This window comes from Colias eurytheme, chromosome 19 (genome assembly GCF_061535395.1).
Source record: "Colias eurytheme isolate Ceu_HAF_F1 chromosome 19, ilColEury1 Martin Lab GWU primary, whole genome shotgun sequence".
NCBI classification, from domain to species: Eukaryota; Metazoa; Arthropoda; class Insecta; order Lepidoptera; family Pieridae; genus Colias; species Colias eurytheme.
This window is the reverse complement of record NC_142998.1, coordinates 4,822,769-4,847,265: the sequence shown is the minus strand read 5'-3', so window position 1 is coordinate 4,847,265 and position 24,497 is coordinate 4,822,769. Positions and strand designations below refer to the sequence as shown.

Below are 24,497 nucleotides of genomic sequence, written 5' to 3'. Positions count from 1 at the left end.
AATATTTGTAAAATAGTGCATGTATTTATGCCATCACTACATAGTATAAAACAAAGTTGCTTTCTCTGTCCCTATGTCCCTTCGTATGCTTAAATCTTTAAAACTACGCAACGGATTTTGATGCGGTTTTTTTTAAATAAATAGAGTAATTCAAGAAGAAGGTTTTAGTATATAATTTATTAGGTTTAAGGCAAAGCGGGCAAAGCCGCGGGCGTTAAGCTAGTATGTTATATGTGGTTACAAAATATTTAATTCATTGTTTAACATTGTAAATTCCTAAGCTTGTGTGTGATAATATTATAATCACTGATAAAACGCATGTAGATTATTATTGTTCATGTATATTTTGTAAACAATTACAATAAACATGAGCTTTGTTTTTGTTTCGTGTAGATTGTAAAGTACTTATAGAGTATATTAAAGCTTACAAATAATAATATTCTGCAACGCAACATTGAAATAGTACCTAGATACACGTGGCACTGGCATAAACAACGGGCACAAGCCAAAAGTAGTAATATGCGTCTATAGTTCACTGAAATACATTAACGTGTCCTAGCAAACAAATGTGTTGGCTGAGTGATGAGACTCAGTCAACAAGTCAATAATATAACAAGTTATTACGTTCAAACAATTATATATTTTTTAAATCATCTTTAATTGCATTTTAATGTCGAAATAGGTAGGAAATGACTCTTTCTTAAAAGCTAGGAGAGAACCGACACTACGTTTAAACTTCCTCAAATCTGTTCTAATTGTCATGTCAGCGGCGGTTTTGCCAGCACGCCGACTAGATTGAAGCCTAGAAAGGCTCATTTTTTTTTTTTAATTAAACATTAAAATATTAATTTAAAAATTAAAGATTTTAACGGATTTTAAACGCGATTTATTCAAAGCGTTTCATGTAACATTCGTTTTATTTAAAAAAAAATTATTATTGCCATTTTACTTATTATTTACAGTACTTTCAATATAAATTTAAAGTTTTTAAATTTACGGGATAAAACCTATGTGTTAATCCAAGTTACCCTCTATATGTGTGCTTAATTTCATTGTAATCGGTTCAGTAGTATTTGCGTGAAAGAGTAACAAACATCCATACATACAAAATTTCGCCTTTATAATAGTATTAGGAAGGATTAGTATTAGGATGTGTGTCACGTTACAGCTGGCACCACGGCGCGATATCCCGCGAGCGCGCGGAGGCGCTGCTGTCGGGCTCGCCGGACGGCGTGTTCCTCGTGCGCGAGAGCACCAACTTCCCCGGCGACCACACGCTCTGCGTGCGATTCCGCGGACGCGTCGAACATTATCGGTATGGAATGATATTAATTACTCCCCTCTTCGAAGATTTTTTTTCTTGTCTAGAGTTAATAATTCAATTATGGTAACTTTTTCAATATGTATATGCTCTGAAGTGACTCATCGCATCCTCTGCGACTGATTAAAGGTCAAAAAAGAAAAATATTTCTAAACCATAATTTGCATTTAACATTATTATATTTACAAGTTTCAAGTTTTTAAAATGATTGGAATAAATTTCAATACAGAGTAAAATGGGCGACAGCGCCGGATAGCCAGAACCAACGGTTAACAATCGATGATGAAGAATTCTTCGACAATATGACCGACCTCATCCATGTGAGTTACTATTATTAGTACCTATTACCAAAATTTCAGTTTAGTAACTAATATTAATACAAGGATGCACTAAAACATTTTCATATATTTTCAGCATTACCTAAAAGACGCAGACGGGCTGTGTACAAAGCTAGTACGGTGTCTACCAAAAGCGTCTCCCAATGGTGCCAATAATAACAATGTCCTCCAACCGCCGTATTCACCGTTACCCGCTGTGAGTATCATCTTATTTTATTATGAATTCTGTTATAATATATTATTTGCGTGGAAATGTAACCACAAATCTTTAACGCCCTTTGCAAACGAGGCGTAAGCGTAGACGTAAATTATTAAACGCCCGCACGCGAAGTGTTGTAACAGCGTATCGTAAGTTTCTTGTACATACGTTTGCTTACGATACTCACATCTCTGTGAAGGTGATTTTATCTTTAAAGAGAAAACTATTCATCAATGCAGAGATCATTTGAATGAACTTTCATGATATTTAAAATTGTAATAGTCTTCATCGTCTAGCTAAGTTATTTTTCTTCTTTCTTGTTATCATCTAAGTTCTTTTCTCATAAAATCGTGTCATCGCGTAAATTCTTTTTCCAAAACTAATAAGACATTATCATTCTTCATTCATTGACGACGCGGTTGGCGCAGTGGTAAAGTAACTGCCTACTGAGCCGACGGTCCCGGGTTCGATCCCCGGTCAGGAAAAATTTGTGTGATGAACTCAATTATTTGTTAAAGTGAAACTTTTATTACATCGTCTCAAACTTTTTGGTCTGTGTAGCTCATGTCGCGTACGTATCGCGGCTGCCGAGTAGGTATCTACTCGGCAGCCGCCCGACACGCGACATGCGCTACACAAAGCAGTGTTCGGAACCGTTCGAACAGTTTCACTTTTACCGTGGTTTCATAAAACCACACAACATTTTTTTCTTGGGTCTGGGTGTTATCTATATATGTATTTATTAAATATTATATTTATCGTCGCCTAGTACCCACAACACAGGCCTTAATTGAGCTTATTTATTTTATTTATTTATTTATTTTTACACTTTATTGTACAATACCAGTAATAAAAAACATATATAATTTAACATAGAGAACATGAATATGGTAAGTGCACAATTGGCGGCCTTATTGCTTAAAGCAATCTCTTCCAGGCAACCGTAAAAATAAAGGAAATGTACGATGCTGGTTAAACGCGAAGGCGCAATCAAAAAGAAAAAAAAAAAAGAATAAATAAAATCAAGGTTACAAAATCAAAAACTATCGAAAATATTATACAAATAACAATGTATACAAAACTCAATAATATCAATATTACATACATACTACATCAATACTTAAAAAATAATAATAAAAATAATAATAAATACAATTATATATATATAAGATACATAAATATGCCAATACATAAAATATAACATACTATACATAATATTAAACATTGTATATACAATACAAATACAAAATCATATAAATACATACATATACATAAGATAAAAAAGGTAACTAAATAGTGGAAAAAAAGTGCTCTTTGACAAGTGCTTTGAACATATGCGGTGATTTGGCGCGTCTGATAGTCTCAGGGAGAGAGTTCCACAGTCGAATTGCTAGGACGGTATAGGATGAGTTAAAAAAATTGGAATGGTGAATAGGGGTGGATAGGAGAAGGAGATCAGAAGAACGGAGGGAAAGGGAACTATTGGAATGTAAATATTGGAACTGATTCTTAAGGTAGATAGGAGTTTTCGGGTCAAACAGGATAGAGTACAGGAGTTGAAGGATGTGAGTATTCCGGCGAAGACGAATAGGGAGCCAGTGAAGTCTTTTGCGAAAATCAGAAACATGATCGAACTTGCGTAAGCCGAAGATGAATCTGATGCAAAAGTTTTGCAGCCTTTCGAGAGCGTCCAGTTGATATTCGTGAAGATCGGGATAACAGGAGTCGGCATAATCCAGGAAAGGGAGTAAAAGGGATTGTGACAACGCAATTTTGGTAGAAATCGGAAGGAAGTTGCGCAACCGACGAAGAGAAGAAGCAGAGGCATATACTTTTTTCTGCACTTCCTTAATTTGATCACACCAGGATAGGTTTTCGTCCAAGTGCAAACCAAGACTTTTCACCTTTTTACTGAAGGGAATCATCGTGCCGTCTACCGTAACACTAGGTAGATCTTCCCAGTTAATTCGACTTGTGAGCTGCCTACTTCCCAAAACAATAACCTTGGTTTTTTCAGGATTGATTTTTAAACCATGGTCTTTACTCCATTTAACGATGGCAGCTAGCTCAGTATTTAAGCGAAAAATCTTGTTCGGTAGTTCAGATAAAGAGGCGTGCGAATATAATTGGAAATCGTCTGCATACATATGATAGGGAGAATTAATATTACTGGAAATAGAGTTAATAAAAATTGAAAATAAGAGAGGAGACAACACGCCACCTTGCGGAACGCCAGCATTTACGTTACACCAAGAAGAAGACAAGTCTTCAACCATGACACGCTGCCGACGTCCAAACAAGTAACTATGAAACCAGTCAATAACCGTTGGAGATATGTTGAGAGAGCGTAGCATTGCTAACAAAACATCATGATCGACGGTGTTAAATGCGTTGCTAAAGTCAAGTAGAGAAAGTAATGTTAGCTGCTTGTTGTCAAACCCCCGGCGAATGTCGTCTGTGATTTTGATAAGAGCAGTAGTTGTGCTGTGACCTGGTCGGAAGCCAGATTGAAAAGGATTGAGGAGATCGTGAGTATTGAGGAAGCGACTTAGTTGCTCTTGTACTAAACGTTCTAAAACTTTAGACAGGAAGGGTAGAATAGCAATAGGACGGAAGTCTGAAAGGGCAGATGGTTTAGGATTCTTAGGAAGAGGAAAAATGTGAGCATTTTTCCAATTATCAGGAAATTGGCCAGAGGAGATGGAAAAATTTAAAATATGAGTGATAATCGGGATAATGATAGGAAGGATGGGAATGATCATGTTCCGACCAATACAGTCACTTCCAACCGCCTTAGAGGTGATTGACATTATACTCTTCTCAACACCACAATCGGTAAACTGACGCAAAACAAACGGAGGAATATCAGGAGAAGGTAAGGAGTTAAGGTAATTTAATGTACGGGATTTAGAGTTAGCGTCAAAGTCCAAAAAAAAGCTTACTGTGGGACTAGGTCGATTTGTGTAATAATGTCCTATAATATTTATTTATTCTATTGCAGCAACCGCCACCCTACCCGCCGACGCCGAGCGTGTCGAGCGCGCTGAGCTCGGGCCACTTCCAGCACGCGTACAACACGCAGGTGCCGCCCGCGGACCAGACGGACGGCGTGCAGAAGTTTGTTGATGCTCGTGAGTTGGTTTTATAAGTTTTAACGTGATAACGTTTTTAAAATCGTTTTAGTCGGGTGACATGTTCAGAAACTTGTGTCACACCAAAACCTCACGAGCGCGATCGCAGGTATAACGAGAGAGAGACGGACCGATCTCCCGTCTCATCTCGAGCGCTGCCACCAATAAGATGTTATCACGTAAACATCTCGATCGTAAACCTACTTTACAAACAACCAATTTTTTCCGTCCAATTTATATTACTTTCGTACAATTAATTGATGTTCGATGAACATGATGTTCGTTTGAAAGAAAAACTGGAATAAGGTTTTTTTTTCCGTAGTGTACTTACTATCTTATACTAATGTACAAATAAAGTTATTTCGGTTTTTGAGATATGGTGTCTGTTTAAATGTATTTTTATTTTATTCGTAGGTTGGGTAATAGCAGAACGCGATCTTGAAATCCGCGAGAACATTGGCAAGGGTGAGTTCGGTGACGTGATGCTGGGCATCCTCAACGGCACCCAGAAGGTCGCTGTCAAGATATTGAAGGACAAGGAAGCGGCCAGCAAGTTTAGAGCGGAGGCTAGTGTGATGGCGTAAGTGTTACTTGTTATGAAATGCTTGTAAATCCTGAAATATTTTTATAAGTTATTATTTTATTGCTAAAATTACAACTGGCCGCTCGCCCCATTTCCGCTGTGGTTGAACTTTTTTTAAAGATTAAATGTTTTAATTATCCTAATCCAAGCTGAGATAAATACATCAAAGTATAACTTATTAAAATCTGTTTAGAAGAAAGGTAGTAAGATTAATTTGTACTATAAAATAAATGTTAATGATTGTGCACTTCCTTTGGGATTGCGATCGGTAGTCAAAATCATTATAAGATGAATTACATGGGATTTAATTATGTTATGGATCACAACACCGAAATAAAAAAAAGACGTGTGGCACTTGGGGACTGCCGCGGTAAAGCTATTGCATAGCGTGCCATCAAGACACACCTCCGCGCCCATCGGAGTGGGTAGCGTGAGGTTTTTTCGTTACAGAATTTCTGGATTCGGTCCCCGCGCTCAAGGCCCGCGATAGAAGCTATGCAATAGCTTAAAAAGCACGGTGTAAGAATATGTATTGAATAAATAACAAGTTAAATAATGTATTGGTACTCGCAGTTCACTAAAGCACGAGAACAATGATTATTTATTATTTTATTAATAATGTATTGGTATGTGCAGTTCGCTAAAGCACGAGAACCTGGTGCGGCTGCTGGGCTGCGTGGTGTTCAGCTCGAACGGCAGCACGTGCATAGTGACGGAGCACTGCGCGCAGGGCTCGCTGCTCGACTACCTGCGCAGCCGCGGCCGCCACTACGTCACGCAGATGGATCAGATCAACTTTGCATAGTGAGTTTTGCTTCTAGTTTTGGGTTGCATTGATGTAAAAAAAATATTATCGTTGCATTCAATAAATAAATAGACAGGGCCATCCAATAATTTCTCTGCGTAAATTGTAACACATTTTGTTTGTCTTTGACGAACGATGACGAACTTATTAGGGTGATAGGTTATCATTGCCGGCACGTATCTTGAGAAGGTAGTGGCGTAGTGGAGGAAGTTTGCACTTGTACATTTTTACATGCACAAGCCGCCCTCGCTACGCTAAAATGTGGTCAAGTGACATACCGGCAACTATACGTACATATATGTTTTTTTAATTAGTTTTTATATTTTACACATTTAAAAAGTGTTAAGTACATATAGTTGTTAGAGTGTGTAATTTATATTTGTATAACGTACAACGTCTGTTCTAGCGACGCGTGCTGCGGCATGGAGTACCTGGAGCGGCAGCGCGTGGTGCACCGCGACCTGGCGGCGCGCAACGTGCTCATCTCGCAGGAGGGCACGGCCAAGGTGGCGGACTTCGGGCTCGCGCGCAGCGACGCCGCGCCCGACGACCCCGCCGACGCGCTGCGCGTGCAGGCCAAGCTGCCCATCAAGTGGACCGCGCCCGAGGCGCTCAAGTACAACGTGAGCGCCGACTGTTATTTGGAAACAGATTTTGATAGATGTTATGCCACTTTGAATGAATGTTTTTAGTGTAATTAATATTTAAGGATATCGAGTTTTATATTGTGATTTTTGTTTTATTACATTTCTGGAGTTTGAATTTGTTTTTTCTTTTCTCGGTTAACTAATAAAATTTGTAAATATTAATCTTATATGTTTTTTTTTTGTTTTAGAAATTCTCCAATAAGTCCGACATGTGGAGCTTTGGGATTCTTTTGTGGGAGATATATTCATTTGGAAGAGTGCCATATCCTCGAATTGTGAGTATTTCATACTTAAGTTTTTCATATAGCTTATTATTTAATACCTGCCTTTCAGATTTCTTTTACAGGTATAATGTGTTCTCTATATAATATTTGTCGTGTGTACTGTAGCCGCTCGCGGAGGTGGTGCGGCACGTGGAGCGCGGGTACCGCATGGAGGCGCCCGAGGGCTGCCCGGCCGGCCCGTACGAGGTGATGCGCGCCGCGTGGCACGCCGACCCGGCGCACCGGCCCACCTTCGCGCAGACGCGCCTGCGCCTCGCCGCCATACGCGACCAGGCGCACGCGCACCAGGTACGCACCACACCACCACCTACATATACACTCACCAGCTACGCGATTCACACACACACACACACACACACGCATACCAGCTACGCGACACACGCATACACGCACGGGCGACATGCATACAAAAGCACTTACTACGCGACGCACATACAAATGCACACTAACAGATCTGTTTGCATATAAAACGATCTCTTCTATATAATTGATTAACTTGGATGTTCACTTCACTTGCTATTCCTTCTGTTGATTTCACTACTGTTCTCTTCGGTATTTAACATCGACTAGCGAAGCCGATCATAAATAATAATATCTATGAATCTAACCTATTGATATTTTATTTGCAGTGAAAAAATTACGCAGCAGATTGTGAGGATTTCCATTCTACATAAATTAATGTACAATTATTAAAAGTGAGGGCGCTGTGAAGATGGTAACTGTATTTTATATAATTAAATATTAATATTCTATATAAGTACTAAATTATTTTGATAATGTTTAAAGACACTCCCTTGCTTAAAAGTAACTCTTACCTAGGATAGCTGATTAAATGGTGTGTGTCATAGAGAGAACTTTATCAAGTGGAGTGTAATTTTGCTAATACGGGGCTTTTAGTGAAGACCTTGTTATTGAATGACACAAAACCAACAAAGTTGCCGGAATGAGTTGAGATCTCGTGTTATAATAATAAATTGTTACATTCACTTCTTAATTTTAGATACCACAAACCTAGAAGTGCAAATTATTTTGATATAAAGCAATCTGATATTATAAGATTTTTTTAAAGTTAAATAATACTTTCTATAAAATATATTCACTAATTAATTATTAAATAAGAGAAATATTACTAATATGCACTAAAAGCCCACTATTTTCGAAGGCCTAAAATTATTCTTGGATATTCTTGTATAAATCACACTATATGACTACCATACGCCTGTACTATGGTACTGTCTAGTCAAAATAATGTTTGTAGTGTTGTTTGTATCATATAATTTTCCCAATTTAATTTAAAGTCGTATAATATAATGGTGACTGATCACTTCTATCTTTAAACGTCTATTATGCACATAGTTATTTAATTTATAAATATTGTAATTTATAATATCTTGTCAGCATTTCTAAAGAATTTATGAAATATTTGAAATTAACTTCTACAATATTTTCTATATCATTTCTTTTATTGTGTGTTACAGAATAGTGTTCCATTCCTTAATTAGGGACTTAAGTCTGATTTTGTAAATTTTCTGTGCATTTTAGAAAATCTTTGTCCATTGTGATAGATTCGTAATTGCACTATGTGTCGCAGAAGTATATTGTGTGCTTAGACTTGGGGTAATGTTGCATTCGTCAACATAAGGTTGTGTATTAACATAAGATTTGATCCTCGTGCGGTACGACACACGAGTTATTCGTGAATTTATTGAAGTATTAAATTGTCCACCATGACAAATATATTATAAAAATGAATCTCAATTCGAGATATCTGTATTAAGATGTTGTAAGCTAAATTATAAAATCTAAAATTTTAATGTATGTCTTATATGCTTGATATTGTACAAAAAATTAAAAAGTTAAGAGTAATTTTCCTATATTATGTTCATATTTTACCAGCTGCTGCATGTATTTACATCTTGTTAATATAATAACGAGCATATAGGATACTATATTGTAATTTATTCAGAACTTTGGTTAAAGGCTTTTCAATTGGGAATGACCGTTCATTTTATTCTTATGCAATATTAGTTGATAAGTGTTATATTGTTTTTTACGAATTATTTATGATTTTTCTGTGAATTGGATAGCAGTAATTATCCGAGCTAATTTTGGCCTATTAGCGGGTTGCAAAATTTTGTTATATCTACCTCGTTAGCTGATTCTATTCAAAAATACTGTGTTGACATTATTTTCTCATGCTCTATTATGGATGTTATTATTAAATTTTACTATAGGTACTCCGAGCCATACCTCCTCTATATTATCTTATGCTAAGCCTTATATAACTGCCTGTTAAAATATAGCACAAATATTTTTAAACCTGTAAAATATATAAGTAATTTCGTCAACTCGCTAATAGACCCGTCTGACTCCATTCACGAGTCATTTTTACCAAAGTAAAATGATAACAATAATTACCGAAACGTCTTCCGTTCTGTCGCTGGTCAATTTATTCCATGGCCCATGAACTCATTAGTCGAAAGGTTTCGATATCGCCTTAACGACTGAGACATAGCAGCTTATTGTATCCATTTAAATGTTCGGAGGTGAATATAAAAATCTCGTTTTGTTTTTGTTTATTACTGTACTATTCAATGTAAATACATGTCGTACTAAGAAATAAAATGTATTATAAGAAAAACTGACTGATTTTTTATTTATTTATGCACAGAAGTCGGTAGTGGAGTCATTTATGCAATGTTTGCATACTTGACAGCAACTTTCATACGAAGTGGCCGTATTCACATCTGATAATTCGCATTTAGAGGAACTCTGACTAGCCATCTCCACGATGGTCTGTGTTTCTCGACCATCTGTATCGATACAACCGCACGCTTGATCTGAATAAGTCGTTATTTTCTTATCGGTCTTATTGCATTTACAGGTTTGTTTAGCTGGATGAGTGTCCGTTGATTTTGTATGATTTTTCAAAGATTTACCTCTCTTATGTTTATGTAAGGGTTGTTTATCATGTTTTTCATCTATTGACATGGCACTTTCAGTAGTGTCTGCTGTGTAATGACGCACAAATTTATTTTTATTCAGCCGTAACACTTTTAAGCTCGGTGATTGACCAGGAAATCGTTGAGTTTCATATTGGGTATATTTATGGACTCTTGGCGGAATGTCCACTTGTACGCCTGTAGAATATTTGAAATTGCTTTTTCTTAGCTTTGGATAAAAATAATGTATATCTGTTGTCGAAGTCACATTATCATTATGAAACTGAAACAATATAAAAAAAAATCTAGTTTCAATACATATATTATGGTGAAATAAAAAATAATTGCGAGTTTAAAACGTGATTAAATTAGAAAATTACATCAAAATAAAGGGCAGAATTTGATAAACAAAATAAATTACCTTTTGATAGTAGCCGTTTTGGGGTGAAATATCGAGAATTCCTTTTGTAGCATAATAAGATTTCAAGAATGGATCATTTGTATTTGTAAATTGTCCTTGAATAAAGCTCGGTAATACACTTAAATGTGAGAAAAGTTTAAGCAACAAAATATAAATGATTTAGTATAATAAAAATGTAATAAGTATAAATTTAAGGATGCTTACGGACTAGATATTCTTCTTACTAGCCAAGCCTCAGGAGCAACAGGCCATGATATGGGATTGTTTGATGGGAAAGTTGGATATTGTGGGAAGGATAAACCTCGATCTCTACGGAACACAGGTATGAAATATAATTGAACACTACCATTTGGAGACTGTTGGGAAATCACATCACCTTCTCCTACTACATTGGGTAACTGAAACGCTACAAACACATTTGTTCGATGTCAACATATAATTTATTAAAATTATTCAGGAACAGAGTTCATATATACAGAAATTTTAAACATAGAAGTAGGCATTTGCGCGATATAACTATAAAATCATACTTACGCAAGGGATATGAATGACATTGTTCGTTAAAAAAATAATTGTTGAATGGCTGATTGTACTGCATTGTGTGACCGAATTATCATTGACATTACTATGTAAATTATAATGGGAACTGTTGTGTTTACATTATGTATGTTTTTAAACTGTATATTTTAAATTTTTTTGTGTAGATTGGGCCATTTTCTAAACTTGACTTTTATTGTCATTATTAGACATTCCACTAGGATGTCATGTAATTAGTACATAGTAAAAGAAGGTTTTAGTTCCATCTATTTTACACATTTTAGCGAGTTTTTGAAGTGTAGGTACTTAATAGTTAATACTTAGAAAATAATTTGTAATCAAATTGCTTTCTTTAAAATTAACGAAACAACCAATATTTGTAATTCAGTTGCAATATAACAATACATTTAGTCACTGTTAAAGTTACTTTGGCAAAGTAACTCAAAACATTTGTTCTTTTATATTTGCAATTCGCTTTTAACAAAAGTATACACTTATAGAAGCAATACACATACATATTTATCATATACCATTTTCCGGTCACAAATTATTTACAAATTTTATAACAACAGCTGCATGTAACCAAAATATGTATATTCACCTATAATGTTGTATGAGTGACATCAAACAGAACATAAATGAAAGGATGTCAACTAAAAACAGCATTTCTAATGTGAAAATTCACTATGTATTCAGAATTTGTTCTTTGCACACTTATGGCGAAGGGATCAGTTGGATGGAAGGTAAATGCGACGAGTCTTCTTGCACTTGCTGGCACTGATTGTCCTAATACTCCTGCATATATTTTAAATTTTAAGAGTCCAGAATCTCGCGCGTAAAACCTAAAAAGAATTCAATTAGTTAATATTGTATTATGGTATTTCCCATTTCGCTTTTAAGGCAGATAGAAATGGAGAGACTAGAAATTTGATCAGATTTAATATTTCTACCCACACTACAAAACAAATTATTTTACACCTAGTAGTCCGGGATCCATCGCCCATTTTTGCAAGTGATTACTATCAAGCTAATTATTCGTGAGTAGCTTTATTTTGATGAGATGCCCAATAATTTCATGTACGAAACTCTCGATTGTGGTAGCTTACAGAGGTAACAAGGATAAAAAATTTTGATATGACGGTTCTCAAATATTTATTACGCAATTTGTAGGACATTATGTCTGTTGAATTATATAAGTATTAAATAAATGAAAATAAAAAAAAAATCAGCTGGTTAGTAATCATTTATGATGACTTCGTTATCGATACACATTGGAAAGGGGGACTCTTTGATCAAACCATAGATTTTGTAGGACAAATATTTTTTCGAATAATTTAGATAATTATCTTGATATTGAACAAAAAAAAACATTCAGTTAGTAATTAATATTTGAGAACCATCAAATCAAAATATTTTATCCTTGTTTCCTCTGGTAGCTACCACAATCGAGAGTTTCGTACATGAAATTATTGGGCATCTCATCAAAATAAAGCTACTCACGAAAAATTAGCTTGATAGTAATCACTTGCAAAAATGGGCGATGGATCCCGGACTATAGGCAATTCAAATATTTACACATTATTGAAAAATATTTTGTACCTTATCGGATATTCTCCATATGCTTTAGGCCTTTCCATAACAGATACCCATTTATCATCATAACTAAATAAACCAAGATCAAGGTATGGAGAGCCACTGTAAGACTGTGCACTTATGGGTAACTGTGCCAAAATCCTTTTAGTTGCCTCTGTACGGCCTCCATATATAGCTCTAACTATAGTTTGTTTGAACCTTTGCTGTGTTAACCTTGCGTACAAATTATTTGATGGAGAACAAGTAAACTGGGAATCTGCACATAGTCTAGCATTTCTAAAGCAATCACAGTAATTTTCAAATAATTGCAACAGCCCTTCTGAAGTATTTTCAAATACTTCCAATATTTTACTCTCACTTATGTTGTATATGACAAAAAATGAGGACTGACTGTTTGGTTCAGCAACTCGCAGTGTTACAACCTCCTCACTTGCATATTTTATAAACAGATGATCCTCATCCAATAATTGCATCTTCCACATTCTTAAACTTTTAAACATATCAAAATATTTATAAAATTTTCTAAGTTCCAATGGATCATTAGTTTCGTCACTAATTGTTTTTGCTCTTTTAAATAAGAACACTAGTAGTCTATGTTTTAAACTATTTATTGTCTCTTCATGAAAGGGTCTCTCATTCATAAGTGGCGCAAATACCGAACCAACTAGAAAGGGGTCATCATCATAGCAGAATCTTCCGATTTTTCTTATTTCTATTAACATCCCTTCAACAATTTGAAATAAATGAATTGTCTGGTGCTGCACAGACAGAACAGCTAAAACTTCTTTATATAAATAAATTCCTTGATTGTGTGAAAGATAAATTTTATCAGTCCTGAAGTGTTTTGTGTCACACAATTTGCCATGATGTAAGTCAACTAAATGTAATGAATAATCTTCTAATGCTGACCTGAAATGTTAATGAAAGATATATTAATTCAATGAAGATCTCATCAGCTTTATTATAAACATATTTGAATGAGGTATATAAAAATTATATTGTTTAAACAGCCACATAAAAATTACCTTATAGTTGGGGTGACAGCTTCATTGTTGCTATGTATGTGATAGAAATGTGGGCGTAAATCTTCAGGAATGTGTGCAGCTGACCCCACAATAACATACCTTCCGTCTTCAGTGAACAGACTACACTCTCTGTTTAATTGTTGTTCCATAAAAGGCAACTGGCCTGCATTCCGCAATTGCCTACCAGTGATCCTTTGTTGGCACACATTCACAGTAAATTTTGGCTAAAAAAATATTATTTTTTAGTATGAGTAATTCTATAGAAAGTCTATTAGTAATATTATTACAACAACAATATTAACATCCTATTTTTTACTTCCAATACTGTATATAATACCTTAAAAAACCTGTAGAATATATGTGTCCTAATTCTGTGGTGAGCATCTGCATCTGCATTTAATAAATCTGAAGGGTAGCCAGCTACTAAATCTCCTGCTGCAGCAGCACCTCTATATTCATATATCTGCAGGATACAAACAAATGTCTCATAAAGTTTTTTTATTATCGTGCCGTTATGAGTATAAAATCAATGAATATAATATGTAATAATAAGTATAATCAGTAGACAAATGCATATTTCTTTACCTCAAGTGATGTTTGATCAGCTGAAAAAGCTATAAAGTGCTTCCCATCAGGACTAAACTTTCTTAAGAAACATGGTGGTTTCTCAACATTAACAATTGTTAAATTTGGAAAAACATTTTGATAAAATTCCCGCACAACATGAAAGTGTGATCCCGGTTTCCGAGAGCCATATATTTCCCTGTTCATAAGTCTTATTACTATATTTTGGGGTTTTATTTTCCTTGGCACTATTTTTTCTGTACAAAAAAATTCGCTTTCGTTTAGTTTTCCTGAAGGAACGTCTTCGTAATAAACATTTTGTGATGTACTTGTAGTATTCATATTGACATCTGAGCATTAATAGTTAAGCAATTAACGTTGAGATTTCTATTGATTTGATATGATCATTATTTGAAAAGTTTATAATTTATTTCAAATATACACAATATTTACAATTTGTTGATTGTAAATTGCTACAAAAACCAGTGTTGCCACATGCCAAATCGATAAATCTGGATATAGTAGTCTAAAAATCTGTATAAAATCTGTATGAAATCAAACCGTAAGTTGTTTAAAATCTGAATGGTATGTTTGTTAAAGAAAACATTGGATTGTACATAAAACTTTATTGATTAAAAAAATACATACTTTTATTCATTTTATTAATCAATTTCTTGTGAACATTGAGCTTAAAACATGGCTCGTTATTCAATAATTATTTTGTCAAAATTAGCCCCTCCATCGTTTCGGTGCCTAAATGGTTCCTGGTTTTTGTTTTAATTAAATTAATAGATGAAAAAATCCTTTCATGTAATCAGAAAACGTAGTCGACTCGTAATCATCGTAATGAACGAATGATTGATTTGCAAACATTAAAAAGAAACAAATACATTCATTCGTTAACAAAATACATGTTTCGTGAAATCCCCAGAATTGTTTGTTTGTTCCGAGGGAAATCCCCGATGTACGCCATGAATGTTGCCGGATTTAAACAACTGTATAAAAATAATATACTTAGATAATGGATTATTTTATCATAGTAGTGTCCTTATCCAAAAAAGGTTTTAACAAATGTATAAAATTTACTTTGCTTATCAATTATTTTATCATAGTTAGTGTCCTTTACCTAAAATCTGTATAAAAGTAAAGCCAAATCTGTAATCTGTATAGTGGTCTTAAAATCTGTATAGATACAGATAAATCTGTATATATGGCAACACTGACAAAAACTGACAATTGACATTTGACTGTGAACTGTCATGTGTGAAATGAAAACGTCTATTTTTACCGTAGATAAAGAATTGAGTAGGTAATAAAATATCTTATTACTTAGAGTATAGATAATATCTATAGAGTGCGAACTTAGATCATTAAGTAATGGATAACACTCACAGGCGCTTCCCCTTTTGCCGAGGTATAAGATTATTCGAATCGAAAAGTCTTATGCTTTCATAAAAACTACTTGCGTAATCGATTATATACAAACACTCTGCGTATTCGTAAAACATCGAAAGGACGTCTGCGAGTGCTCCGCTAAAAATGCCGTTTTGTGCAGTCAAGTCTTGCAGAAACAAGTCAAACACATCAAATATTAAAAAAGATGGAATAACCTTTCATTTGTAAGTATTTTTTTATTTTTTTTACGTAAATATCAATTTAAATGCAATTTCTAATAATCGTCGATGTATCGTTTAGCGATATGATCAAGACAAATAATCGAGTCATGTGTTTACTCGATCATTGATGCGGCTTCACGAGACTATCATGGAAAGAAAATATACAAATTTAATCTTTATGAACTAAGAGATAAAGTTGAATTTAGAACGCGATATTGAACCGCACTCCCCACGAGACTATAAAGCGATGTAGCGAGACTATCTTGGTGAGAAATTCAAATTTAATCTTTATGAACTTGGTGATAGAGTTGAATTTAAAAACTCGTCGCTTAAAAGGTCGTAAAGTTTTACGACTTTCTTAGTGACGGACTGCTTTTAACTTGAACGTCGATAAAAAAATATTTTTCTAAGTATAATTTGAAATGAGATGAGAATTAATCTTTATTATATTACAATTTTACACAACTGCATACAAAGGAGTATAATGTTTATTTTGTAAATCTTGTATATATATATTAAAATTTACGCTCGGTTACTTTTAACTGGCAGAACATTTTAATGGTACGGAACCCTTCGTGCGCGAGTCCGACTCGCACTTAGCCGTTTTTTTGTAATGTTAATCTTGTAAGCTTTCTATTATGTAATTTGTTTATATGTATGTATTAATATTGCGTATATTTCAGATTTACAAAAAATCGAATTACAATTTTTATTATATCTGTAGCGACACCTCGGTACAGAAATAAAAAAAGACGGGTTGCACTCCGGGAGTGCCGGGAGAAGTGAAAACTTGATTATTAACGTTGAGCATGTTTGATATCCATCCGTCTTACGCTTTTTCGATCAGGTCACGTGTCCTGACGCGAGTTTAAGATTTTATACCCAACGCCGCTAAACAAGTTTTCACTTCAAAAAAAAGACGGGTTGCACTCCGGGAGTGCCGGCAGAAGTGAAAACTTGATTATTAACGTTCAGCATGTTTGATATTTTGGAATGGTATCCGTCTTACGCTGTACGCATGGAATATAAGGGCTAAAAAAAAATCCGTCTTACGCTTTTTCGATCAGGTCACCTGACGCGAGTTTAAGGGCGCTTGTGCACTACAAGGAAATTTACCGTCCGGCATTCCGATTTTTTACGGTCCGGTGTGGCATGAAAAAACCGATGAAATGCTTGTGCACCTGTCCGTCTTTACTCGGATCAGTGCGGTACAGTTCAAGGAAGTTTGGCGGTATAATGCTATCATAAATGATTGTTTTTGCATTTTACAAGAAACGATTAAAAATATAGAAGGTGAAATATTATATTACTTCGTTATAATAAAAAGTAAAGTTCTGTAAGAGATTTAAAATGCGTGTTTCACTTATTTATTTTAATCGGTGACGAGGAGCTAAAGCTATTCCCACTTGAACTTTAACTTACCAACACTTACTTAGATAATAATTATAGGTCAATGCTTGGTCAATGTATATAAAATAACAATACCGACTTCTCAAATCTCATTGCCAACTAAAAGAAAGTAAAACAAGAGCTTGCTTTCAATTGGCATATGCAGTAAAAACAGTAAAATCCAAGCAAGTGGGCATTCGAAAACAATTATACCTACAGCGACTCGTAGACACAAAAAACCATCCGGAATAGGGAAAAGTAAAATGTCGGACAGTAAAATTACGTATAGTGCACAAGCTAGTATATAGATTAATGGCGTGCCTTAACGGACCGTAAAAAATCGGAATGCCGGACCGTAAAATTCCTTGTAGTGGACAAACGCCCTAAGGGCGCTTGTGCACTACAAGGAATTTTACTGTCCGGCATTCCGATTTTTTACGGTCCGGTATGGCACGCCATTAATCTAAATGCTAGCTTGTCCACTATACGTAATTTTACTGTCCGACATTTCACTTTTCCCTATTCCGGATGGTTTTTTGTGTCTACGAGTCGCTGTACATATAATTGTTTTCGAATGCCCACTTGCTTGGATTTTACTCTTTTTACAGCATATGCCAATTGAAAGCAAGCTCTTGTTTTACTTCCTTTTAGCTGGCAATGTGATTTGAAAAGTCGGTATTGTTATTTTTATATACATTGACCTATAATTATTACCTAAGTACCTAAGTGTTGGTAAGTTAAAGTTCAAGTGGGAATAGCTTTAGCTCCTCGTCACCGATTAAAATAAATAAGTGAAACACGCATTTTAAATCTCTTACGGAACTTTACTTTTTATAGAATAATATATCTTACGAAGTTATATAATATTTCATCTTCTATATTTTTTACTCGTTTCTTGTAAAATGCAAAAAATATGATAGCATTCTACCGTCAAACTTCCTTGAACTGTACCGCACTGATCCGAGTAAAGACGGACAGGTGCACAAGCCAATTCATCGGATTTTTCATGCCAAACCGGACCGTAAAAAATCGGAATGCCGGACAGTAAAATTCCTTGTAGTGCACAAGCGCCCTAAGAGTTTATACCCAACGCCGCTAAAGAAGTTTTCACTTCAATAAAAATTTCTGTACCGATATTTATTTTATTGAATATAATATGTGATGTGTTGAATAAATACATGTTCAAATACAAATAAAATGGCGTTTTATTGTTTTTTCGTATGCATATAATAATGATGAAAACGTTACAAATGACCTGTGTAGTATTTTTTATGAATATAATATTAATGTTATTTCTAATTTCAACAAAATTATTATTTTTGTAATATCGACATGGTTACATCCCTTTAGAGCGATTGTATTATTACGTATATGTACAGAGATTTTTCCGTGTAATCGATGTATGTGTGCAAAAACATGCTAGTCTGCCAATTTTGTATTAGTTTGAGTTTGTAAAGACACAAATTATTTTTGTGAATGTGTGATTGTGTTTCAAAGTGTGAGTTACCCTCCCCGCACCAAAATCGGCAGAAAGTTTATAGTCTGTCCACTATAAGAATTGCTTTTTGACAGCTCGACGGGTGATACCAGAAGTGATGTTCAAAAGATTATCGATTGTGATACCATTTCAATTATAAATTCAAAATATTATCATAAATCGAATCAGGTACGTAAATAATAATTACAACGTAAACGTTCTAATAAGATATGTAATAATAAGACCACATATCTATGCATTGTATGTTAAAACTAAACTAAACTAATATTTTATTATTTATTGGTTTCTATCTTACAATTTGGTTGTCTTTACGTTTAAATTATATAACATAATAGAAGAGTTTTTCTGTATCGGATATATTTTACAGAGTATTTCTATCGATTATTTTAATCTATCGACCCATCATTGAATAATTCTGTGTAGGCATCACTAAGTGGGCGGGACCTGTCCATGAAGTACGATAATTATTTGTATGACATTTTAACATAGACAATACAATTATACATAGGCGTGAAGCTGTCAAAAAGCAAATAATATAATGGACAGAGTATAGTTAGAACATTTGCCAGCGTGCTCCATCCATAATGATCTAAGAGTGCGAACAACCAAGTGGGAACAGTAGGCACAGGTGGGAACAACACGACGTTCCCGCCGCGCACGCTCGTAGTCGTGGTTGAGTGCTGACGAAGTGCGTTGCTCTGGATTTTTATTCATATCTAGGAATAAACATAGTGAAATGTGCAGTTATATCTTGCAAAAACGATACTCGAAAATACACAAAATTGAAATCCAGTATCACATTTCATCAGTAAGTTGATTGTTATACTTATTTTTATGAAAATAAATCTAGCATCGCGGGGGTGAAGGGGAGGTGGGAGGCGGACACGCGCAGGCTCGCTCGCGCACCTCTGCCGTATTATTATAGTACTCTTTGCGCGCACCTCACTGCCGCCACGTGATCGTAGTGATGTGACTTGACCAACGCTGTACTCGATATAAAGTTTACTAGAAGAACTATATTTTAACAAATTATTTATTTAACTTTAAAATTAAAACTCTTTTAAAAATGTATTATAAATAAATTTGTGGTGTGTTTTGTATGATAGACATTCTAATATTATGAATGCAAATGTATTATAGTGTAAATGTAAAGTATGCTGTATGTAATGTTACGATATATTTTCTGAACCGCTAAATTGATTTTGAACATTTTATAGTAGAATGGATAAAATTAAATAAAAAAATTATTTATATGATTTATTATATTATCATTTTAAATTACCAATTATTTCTTATTTTTATTTAACATTTTTAAAACATTATTATTATTGTTTCATTTATTATTAAAGAAATAGCACCAAACCCGAATTTTTATTTTATTAACTTTAATATCGAACTCGTTTTTCTGATATTCATAAACATATTTTTTTTAAGTACTTAAAAAAAATAAGAAATATTCAAATGGAATAAACACTTTATTCTCTTGGCAAACAAATTTAAAATGACATATTTATACTTTATTCATACATTTCTCCTTAAATAACATATTGAACATAAAATTTACAAAAGATACATATTTATTTACATAACTTATCGATAGCTCGGCACGCAATTGATACCTACCCATCCCTATTTGTCACACACACATCTATATATTATCTATAGCTCATCTGCCTACGATGCGCACTGAGGAATTTGTGCAATACACTCGCTCTATACTACTGTAATATTATGTCTTATTATATCATTGTTTACCATTGGAGATAATCTTCTTGCCATAACAGAAATAAAAACATTGGAGATAAATTCCTAAACTATGCTTGAACTGTCAAGTGCCAGTTCTCACATCAAATTCAAAATTCAAAACGTCAGATTTCAAATTGTTGCTGTTACAGATTGTAGAACCCACACAGTAAAACCGAAATAAAATAAATTATAACGATATATACACAGCAGTAACTTAAGCAACCACAATGTATAAAACATAAAAATATATTTTATTATTTTATAATATCTATCTTTGAAAGTGTAGCTTAATTATAGTTTTATGTTGTGTTTTCAAAAAATATCAATATGGAAAGACCACCAGTTCGTTACGAGAAGATCGACTTCTTAGGAGAGGGTCAGGTACGTCCTCTTTAGTATAATTTCAGTATTTACATTACAAATATTGATTCTTTGTTATCCAAATGGTTATTTTTTCCTAACATTTCTGTAACCTCAAAAATGTCAACAATCAAGAGGTGAAGTAAAAATGTATTGTTTTTGTTTTAGTTTGCAACTGTATATAAAGCAAAAGATGTTAAAACGGATAAAATAGTCGCGGTAAAAAAAATTAAGATAGGGTCCAGAATGGAAGCTGAAGATGGCATCAACAGAACAGCACTCAGAGAAATTAAATTGCTTCAAGAATTAGAACATATTAACCTCATAGGACTGCTTGATGTATTTGGACAAAAATCTAATGTTTCATTAGTATTTGACTTTATGGACACTGACCTAGAGATAATTGTTAAGGATAATAATATTGTACTTACTCCAGCAAATGTGAAAGCATACATGATAATGACTCTGAAGGGTAAGAAATATATTTATTGTCTTCAATAAAATAAAGTGCAACTTAATATTTAACTCTATGAAAGAACAACAGGAAATTATCTCAATATCTTATGCATTTTTTGCAGGTTTAGAATATTTGCATCAAAACTGGATATTACACAGAGATTTAAAACCCAACAATTTACTTATAAATAGAGAGGGCATCCTCAAAATTGGTGATTTTGGTCTAGCAAAGGCTTTTGGATCTCCAACCAGGATAAACACTCATCAAGTGGTCACTAGGTGGTACCGGTAAGTCGTAATTTCTTAATTTATTTATTATAGCTACCGTTACCTGACTTGTTTAGTTGAAGTGCATCTGTATGCAACAACACTATAGTGGATAATTTATTAAACAATGTATTATTAAAATTTTACATAATAAATGCAAATTTTTTATAGTATGAATGCCAGTTTTTTGTCAGTACACATGTTCTGTTGAAATAATTTCAACTAAAAAGAGGTGAAAATTAATTTGTAATCAATAATACCTAAATAATAATAGTTTAATTTAATATTATACAAATTTTGTATTACAAAGTGAGAGAACATTGATTTAGCTATGAATTGTTAAAATTATGACATTCTATTTACATTATATTATTTATTATATTATTTAGATCACCAGAACTGCTGTTTGGGGCACGTCAGTATGGCACAGGAGTGGATATGTGGGCAGTTGGCTGCATTTTGGCTGAGCTACTTCTCCGAGTGCCCTTCCTACCTGGTGAATCAGATCTTGATCAACTCTCACGGATATTTCAAGTGTTTGGCACACCCACAGAAGAGATATGGCCTGTAAGTCATTTGCTAAAGCTTTTGATTCCAGGAAAAAATATGCATTTTAATTTTGTGTAGATGTGTCAGTCTCTTACATCTGTGAATGCTTATTCTTGCTTAAATGAAGCTGCTTATTGTTTTAGTTTACATTTTTTGATTTATTTTACTATCATTTCAATTTTGCTTTATGATGCATTTTTATTTCTATTCATAAAATTTTAAGGAAAGATTTAAATTTTACAAAAAAAAGAGAATTATATTATTTTTTCTCTCATAAAATTTTCTATTTTTGTCAATTTGAAAGCTAAATTGTTTATTGTTATAATTACAGGGTATGAAAACTTTAACAGATTATGTGAAGTTCAAACAGTTTCCTGCACAATCCTTGAGACATATCTTCAGTGCTGCATCTGATGATTTGATTGATTTGTTAGAAAGTTTGCTTTCACTTTACCCACCTCGGCGTTGCGACTGTACACAAGCATTACAGATGCCATACTTCAGGTAATTTATATGATTATAAGTAACTAGCTGTTTTCAGCAGTTTCACCCGCATTGCTCCCCTCCTGTTGGTCTTAGTCTGATGATAGCCTTCCTCGATAAATGGGCTATCTAACACTGAAATTTTTTTCAAATCGGACCAGTTGTTCCTGAGATTAGTGCGTTCAAACAAACAAACATAAACAAACTCTTCAGCTTTATAATATTAGTATAGATAATTAAGAACACAATTTTATTTTATTTTTTTTGTATGATGTACATATTTAATAACACTTATTTTTATTTTTCAGCAACAAACCAGCTCCTACAGTGGGATCAAAATTACCGATGCCTTCAAATATATCCAAAATAGAAGTAGAAAAACCATCTTTGAAGAGAAAGTTGCTGGACAACATTGATGGTGGTTCTTTAGCAAAGAGACTTCAATTTTAAATTTAATTACTGTTGATACATAGATTTATTTTAAATTGTAATATACTGTATTTGGCTGAAGCAATGAAAATTTATATATGCATAATAAATTTTAGGCCTATGAGTATTTGTTGTTCCATCTAAACTAAAAAAGTTAATAATAGAAAAGAAAACAAGTGTCTTATCTTTCACTGCCATAATTCAAAATAATTCAGCAAAAGCAATTATAAACAAACAGAACTTTGAAATGTATAAACATTTGACATTACATACTCTCACGGAAGGTTATTATAATGGCAGTAAATGACTGGCTATTAGGGCATTGTAATAATTAAGATAAATAAATTTTATATTTCATAGAGTGTTGTTTGTATTTTATTCTTAAACCTTTATAGTTCAGGATCCATCGCACATTTTTGCAAGTGATTACTATCAAGCTAATTTTCCGTGAGTAGCTTTATTTTGATGAGACGACCAATAATTTCATGTACGAAACTCTCTATTGTGGTAGCTAACAGAGGTATTATGCAATTTGTAGGACAATATGTCTGTTGAATTATATAAATATTAACTAAGTGAAAACAAAAAAATCTGCTGGTTAGTAATCATTTATGATGACCTCGTATCGATACACATTGGAAAGAGGGGACTCTTTGATCAAACCATAGATTTTGCAGGACAAATATTTTTTCGAATAATTTAGATAATTATCTTGAGATTGAACAAAAAAAAATCAGTTTTAGTAATAAATATTTGAGAACCATCAAATCAAAAAATTGTATCCTTGTTACCTCTGTTAGCTACCACAATCGAGACTCGAGAGTTTCGTATAGGAAATTATTGGGCGTCTCATCAAAATAAAGCTAGGTACTCACGGAAAATTAGCTTGATAGTAATCACTTGCAAAAATGGGCGATGGATCCTGAACTATTATTATACCTACACTACACACTGTTAGTAGTGAATAATTTAAGTAAAAAAACCGTTTAGATTACGATGGCACTAGGTATAATTACCTATTATAGTTTAGCATCCTGGGCATGACATTGGCTTTTATATGCCGGAAAAGTATACACACAACACTAAATTCTGCTGTTCAATCTACAAACACGATTAACCTAATTCTTTTTCTAGTCCGCGACCCTACTTTAGCAAGTTTATAGATAATTTTTAACTAGAATCGATGATTAAGAACCTGCATTTTCCTGAAAAACCTGAAATCGCGGCGCTAATTTGTGCCTCTTCATTGTGTGTGGATACTGGATAGGTAGGCCTAACGGCAAAAGAAGTGGCAAAAGAAATCACATCTCGCTT

The 24,497-nt window shown here is 33.9% G+C and overlaps 4 protein-coding genes across 5 annotated transcripts in view; 2 read left to right on the top strand and 2 right to left on the bottom strand.

Moving 5' to 3' along the window:
- Positions 1-9,949, top strand: part of Csk (C-terminal Src kinase) — a 37,605-nt gene extending 27,656 nt beyond the window's left edge. For both annotated transcript variants that reach the window (XM_090113257.1, XM_090113258.1), the window contains exons 7-16: positions 1,169-1,315; positions 1,551-1,641; positions 1,736-1,855; positions 4,860-4,989; positions 5,404-5,569; positions 6,209-6,376; positions 6,784-7,000; positions 7,213-7,299; positions 7,414-7,596; positions 7,938-9,949. In XM_090113257.1, the coding sequence (XP_089969383.1) occupies positions 1,169-1,315; positions 1,551-1,641; positions 1,736-1,855; positions 4,860-4,989; positions 5,404-5,569; positions 6,209-6,376; positions 6,784-7,000; positions 7,213-7,299; positions 7,414-7,596; positions 7,938-7,940 (1,312 nt within the window). In that variant the 3' untranslated portion in view covers positions 7,941-9,949. The remainder of the gene's footprint in view (positions 1-1,168; positions 1,316-1,550; positions 1,642-1,735; positions 1,856-4,859; positions 4,990-5,403; positions 5,570-6,208; positions 6,377-6,783; positions 7,001-7,212; positions 7,300-7,413; positions 7,597-7,937) is intronic.
- Positions 9,950-9,969: 20 nt separating this feature from the next.
- On the bottom strand, positions 9,970-11,093 carry LOC149900136 (uncharacterized; the record flags this gene model as incomplete). Its single annotated transcript, XM_090113397.1, has 2 exons — positions 9,970-10,533; positions 10,896-11,093. Coding segments are annotated over 2 exons (762 nt in total), but the record flags the coding sequence as incomplete, so codon positions are not given.
- On the bottom strand, positions 11,089-14,867 carry abo (de-etiolated protein 1 abo). Its single transcript, XM_090113256.1, has 5 exons — positions 14,412-14,867; positions 14,164-14,289; positions 13,827-14,050; positions 12,808-13,710; positions 11,089-12,050 (listed from the first exon to the last, which is right to left on the bottom strand). The coding sequence occupies exons 1-5, from the start codon at positions 14,730-14,732 to the stop codon at positions 11,858-11,860; spliced, it is 1,767 nt and encodes a 588-aa protein (XP_089969382.1). The 5' UTR covers positions 14,733-14,867; the 3' UTR covers positions 11,089-11,857.
- A 5,892-nt stretch (positions 14,868-20,759) lies between these two features.
- Cdk7 (Cyclin-dependent kinase 7) lies at positions 20,760-23,542 on the top strand. The gene is made up of 6 exons (XM_090113039.1): positions 20,760-21,020; positions 21,168-21,471; positions 21,578-21,743; positions 22,112-22,289; positions 22,603-22,775; positions 23,063-23,542. The coding sequence occupies exons 1-6, from the start codon at positions 20,967-20,969 to the stop codon at positions 23,202-23,204; spliced, it is 1,017 nt and encodes a 338-aa protein (XP_089969165.1). The 5' UTR covers positions 20,760-20,966; the 3' UTR covers positions 23,205-23,542.
- The last annotated feature ends 955 nt before the right edge of the window (positions 23,543-24,497 follow it).

What these genes read in the sequence shown, in the direction of transcription:
- Cdk7 (XM_090113039.1), top strand. Translation starts at nt 20,967, where the DNA reads ATGGAAAGACCACCAGTTCGTTACGAGAAGATCGACTTCTTAGGAGAG. An exon ending in ACTTCTTAGGAGAGGGTCAG is followed by an intron (nt 21,021 to 21,167) that starts GTACGTCCTCTT and finishes TTTTTGTTTTAG; the next exon opens with TTTGCAACTGTATATAAAGC. An exon ending in CATGATAATGACTCTGAAGG is followed by an intron (nt 21,472 to 21,577) that starts GTAAGAAATATA and finishes CATTTTTTGCAG; the next exon opens with GTTTAGAATATTTGCATCAA.
- abo (XM_090113256.1), bottom strand. Translation starts at nt 14,732, where the DNA reads ATGAATACTACAAGTACATCACAAAATGTTTATTACGAAGACGTTCCT. An exon ending in CTGATCAAACATCACTTGAG is followed by an intron (nt 14,290 to 14,411) that starts GTAAAGAAATAT and finishes TGTATCCTGCAG; the next exon opens with ATATATGAATATAGAGGTGC. An exon ending in TATGGAGAATATCCGATAAG is followed by an intron (nt 12,051 to 12,807) that starts GTACAAAATATT and finishes AATTCTTTTTAG; the next exon opens with GTTTTACGCGCGAGATTCTG.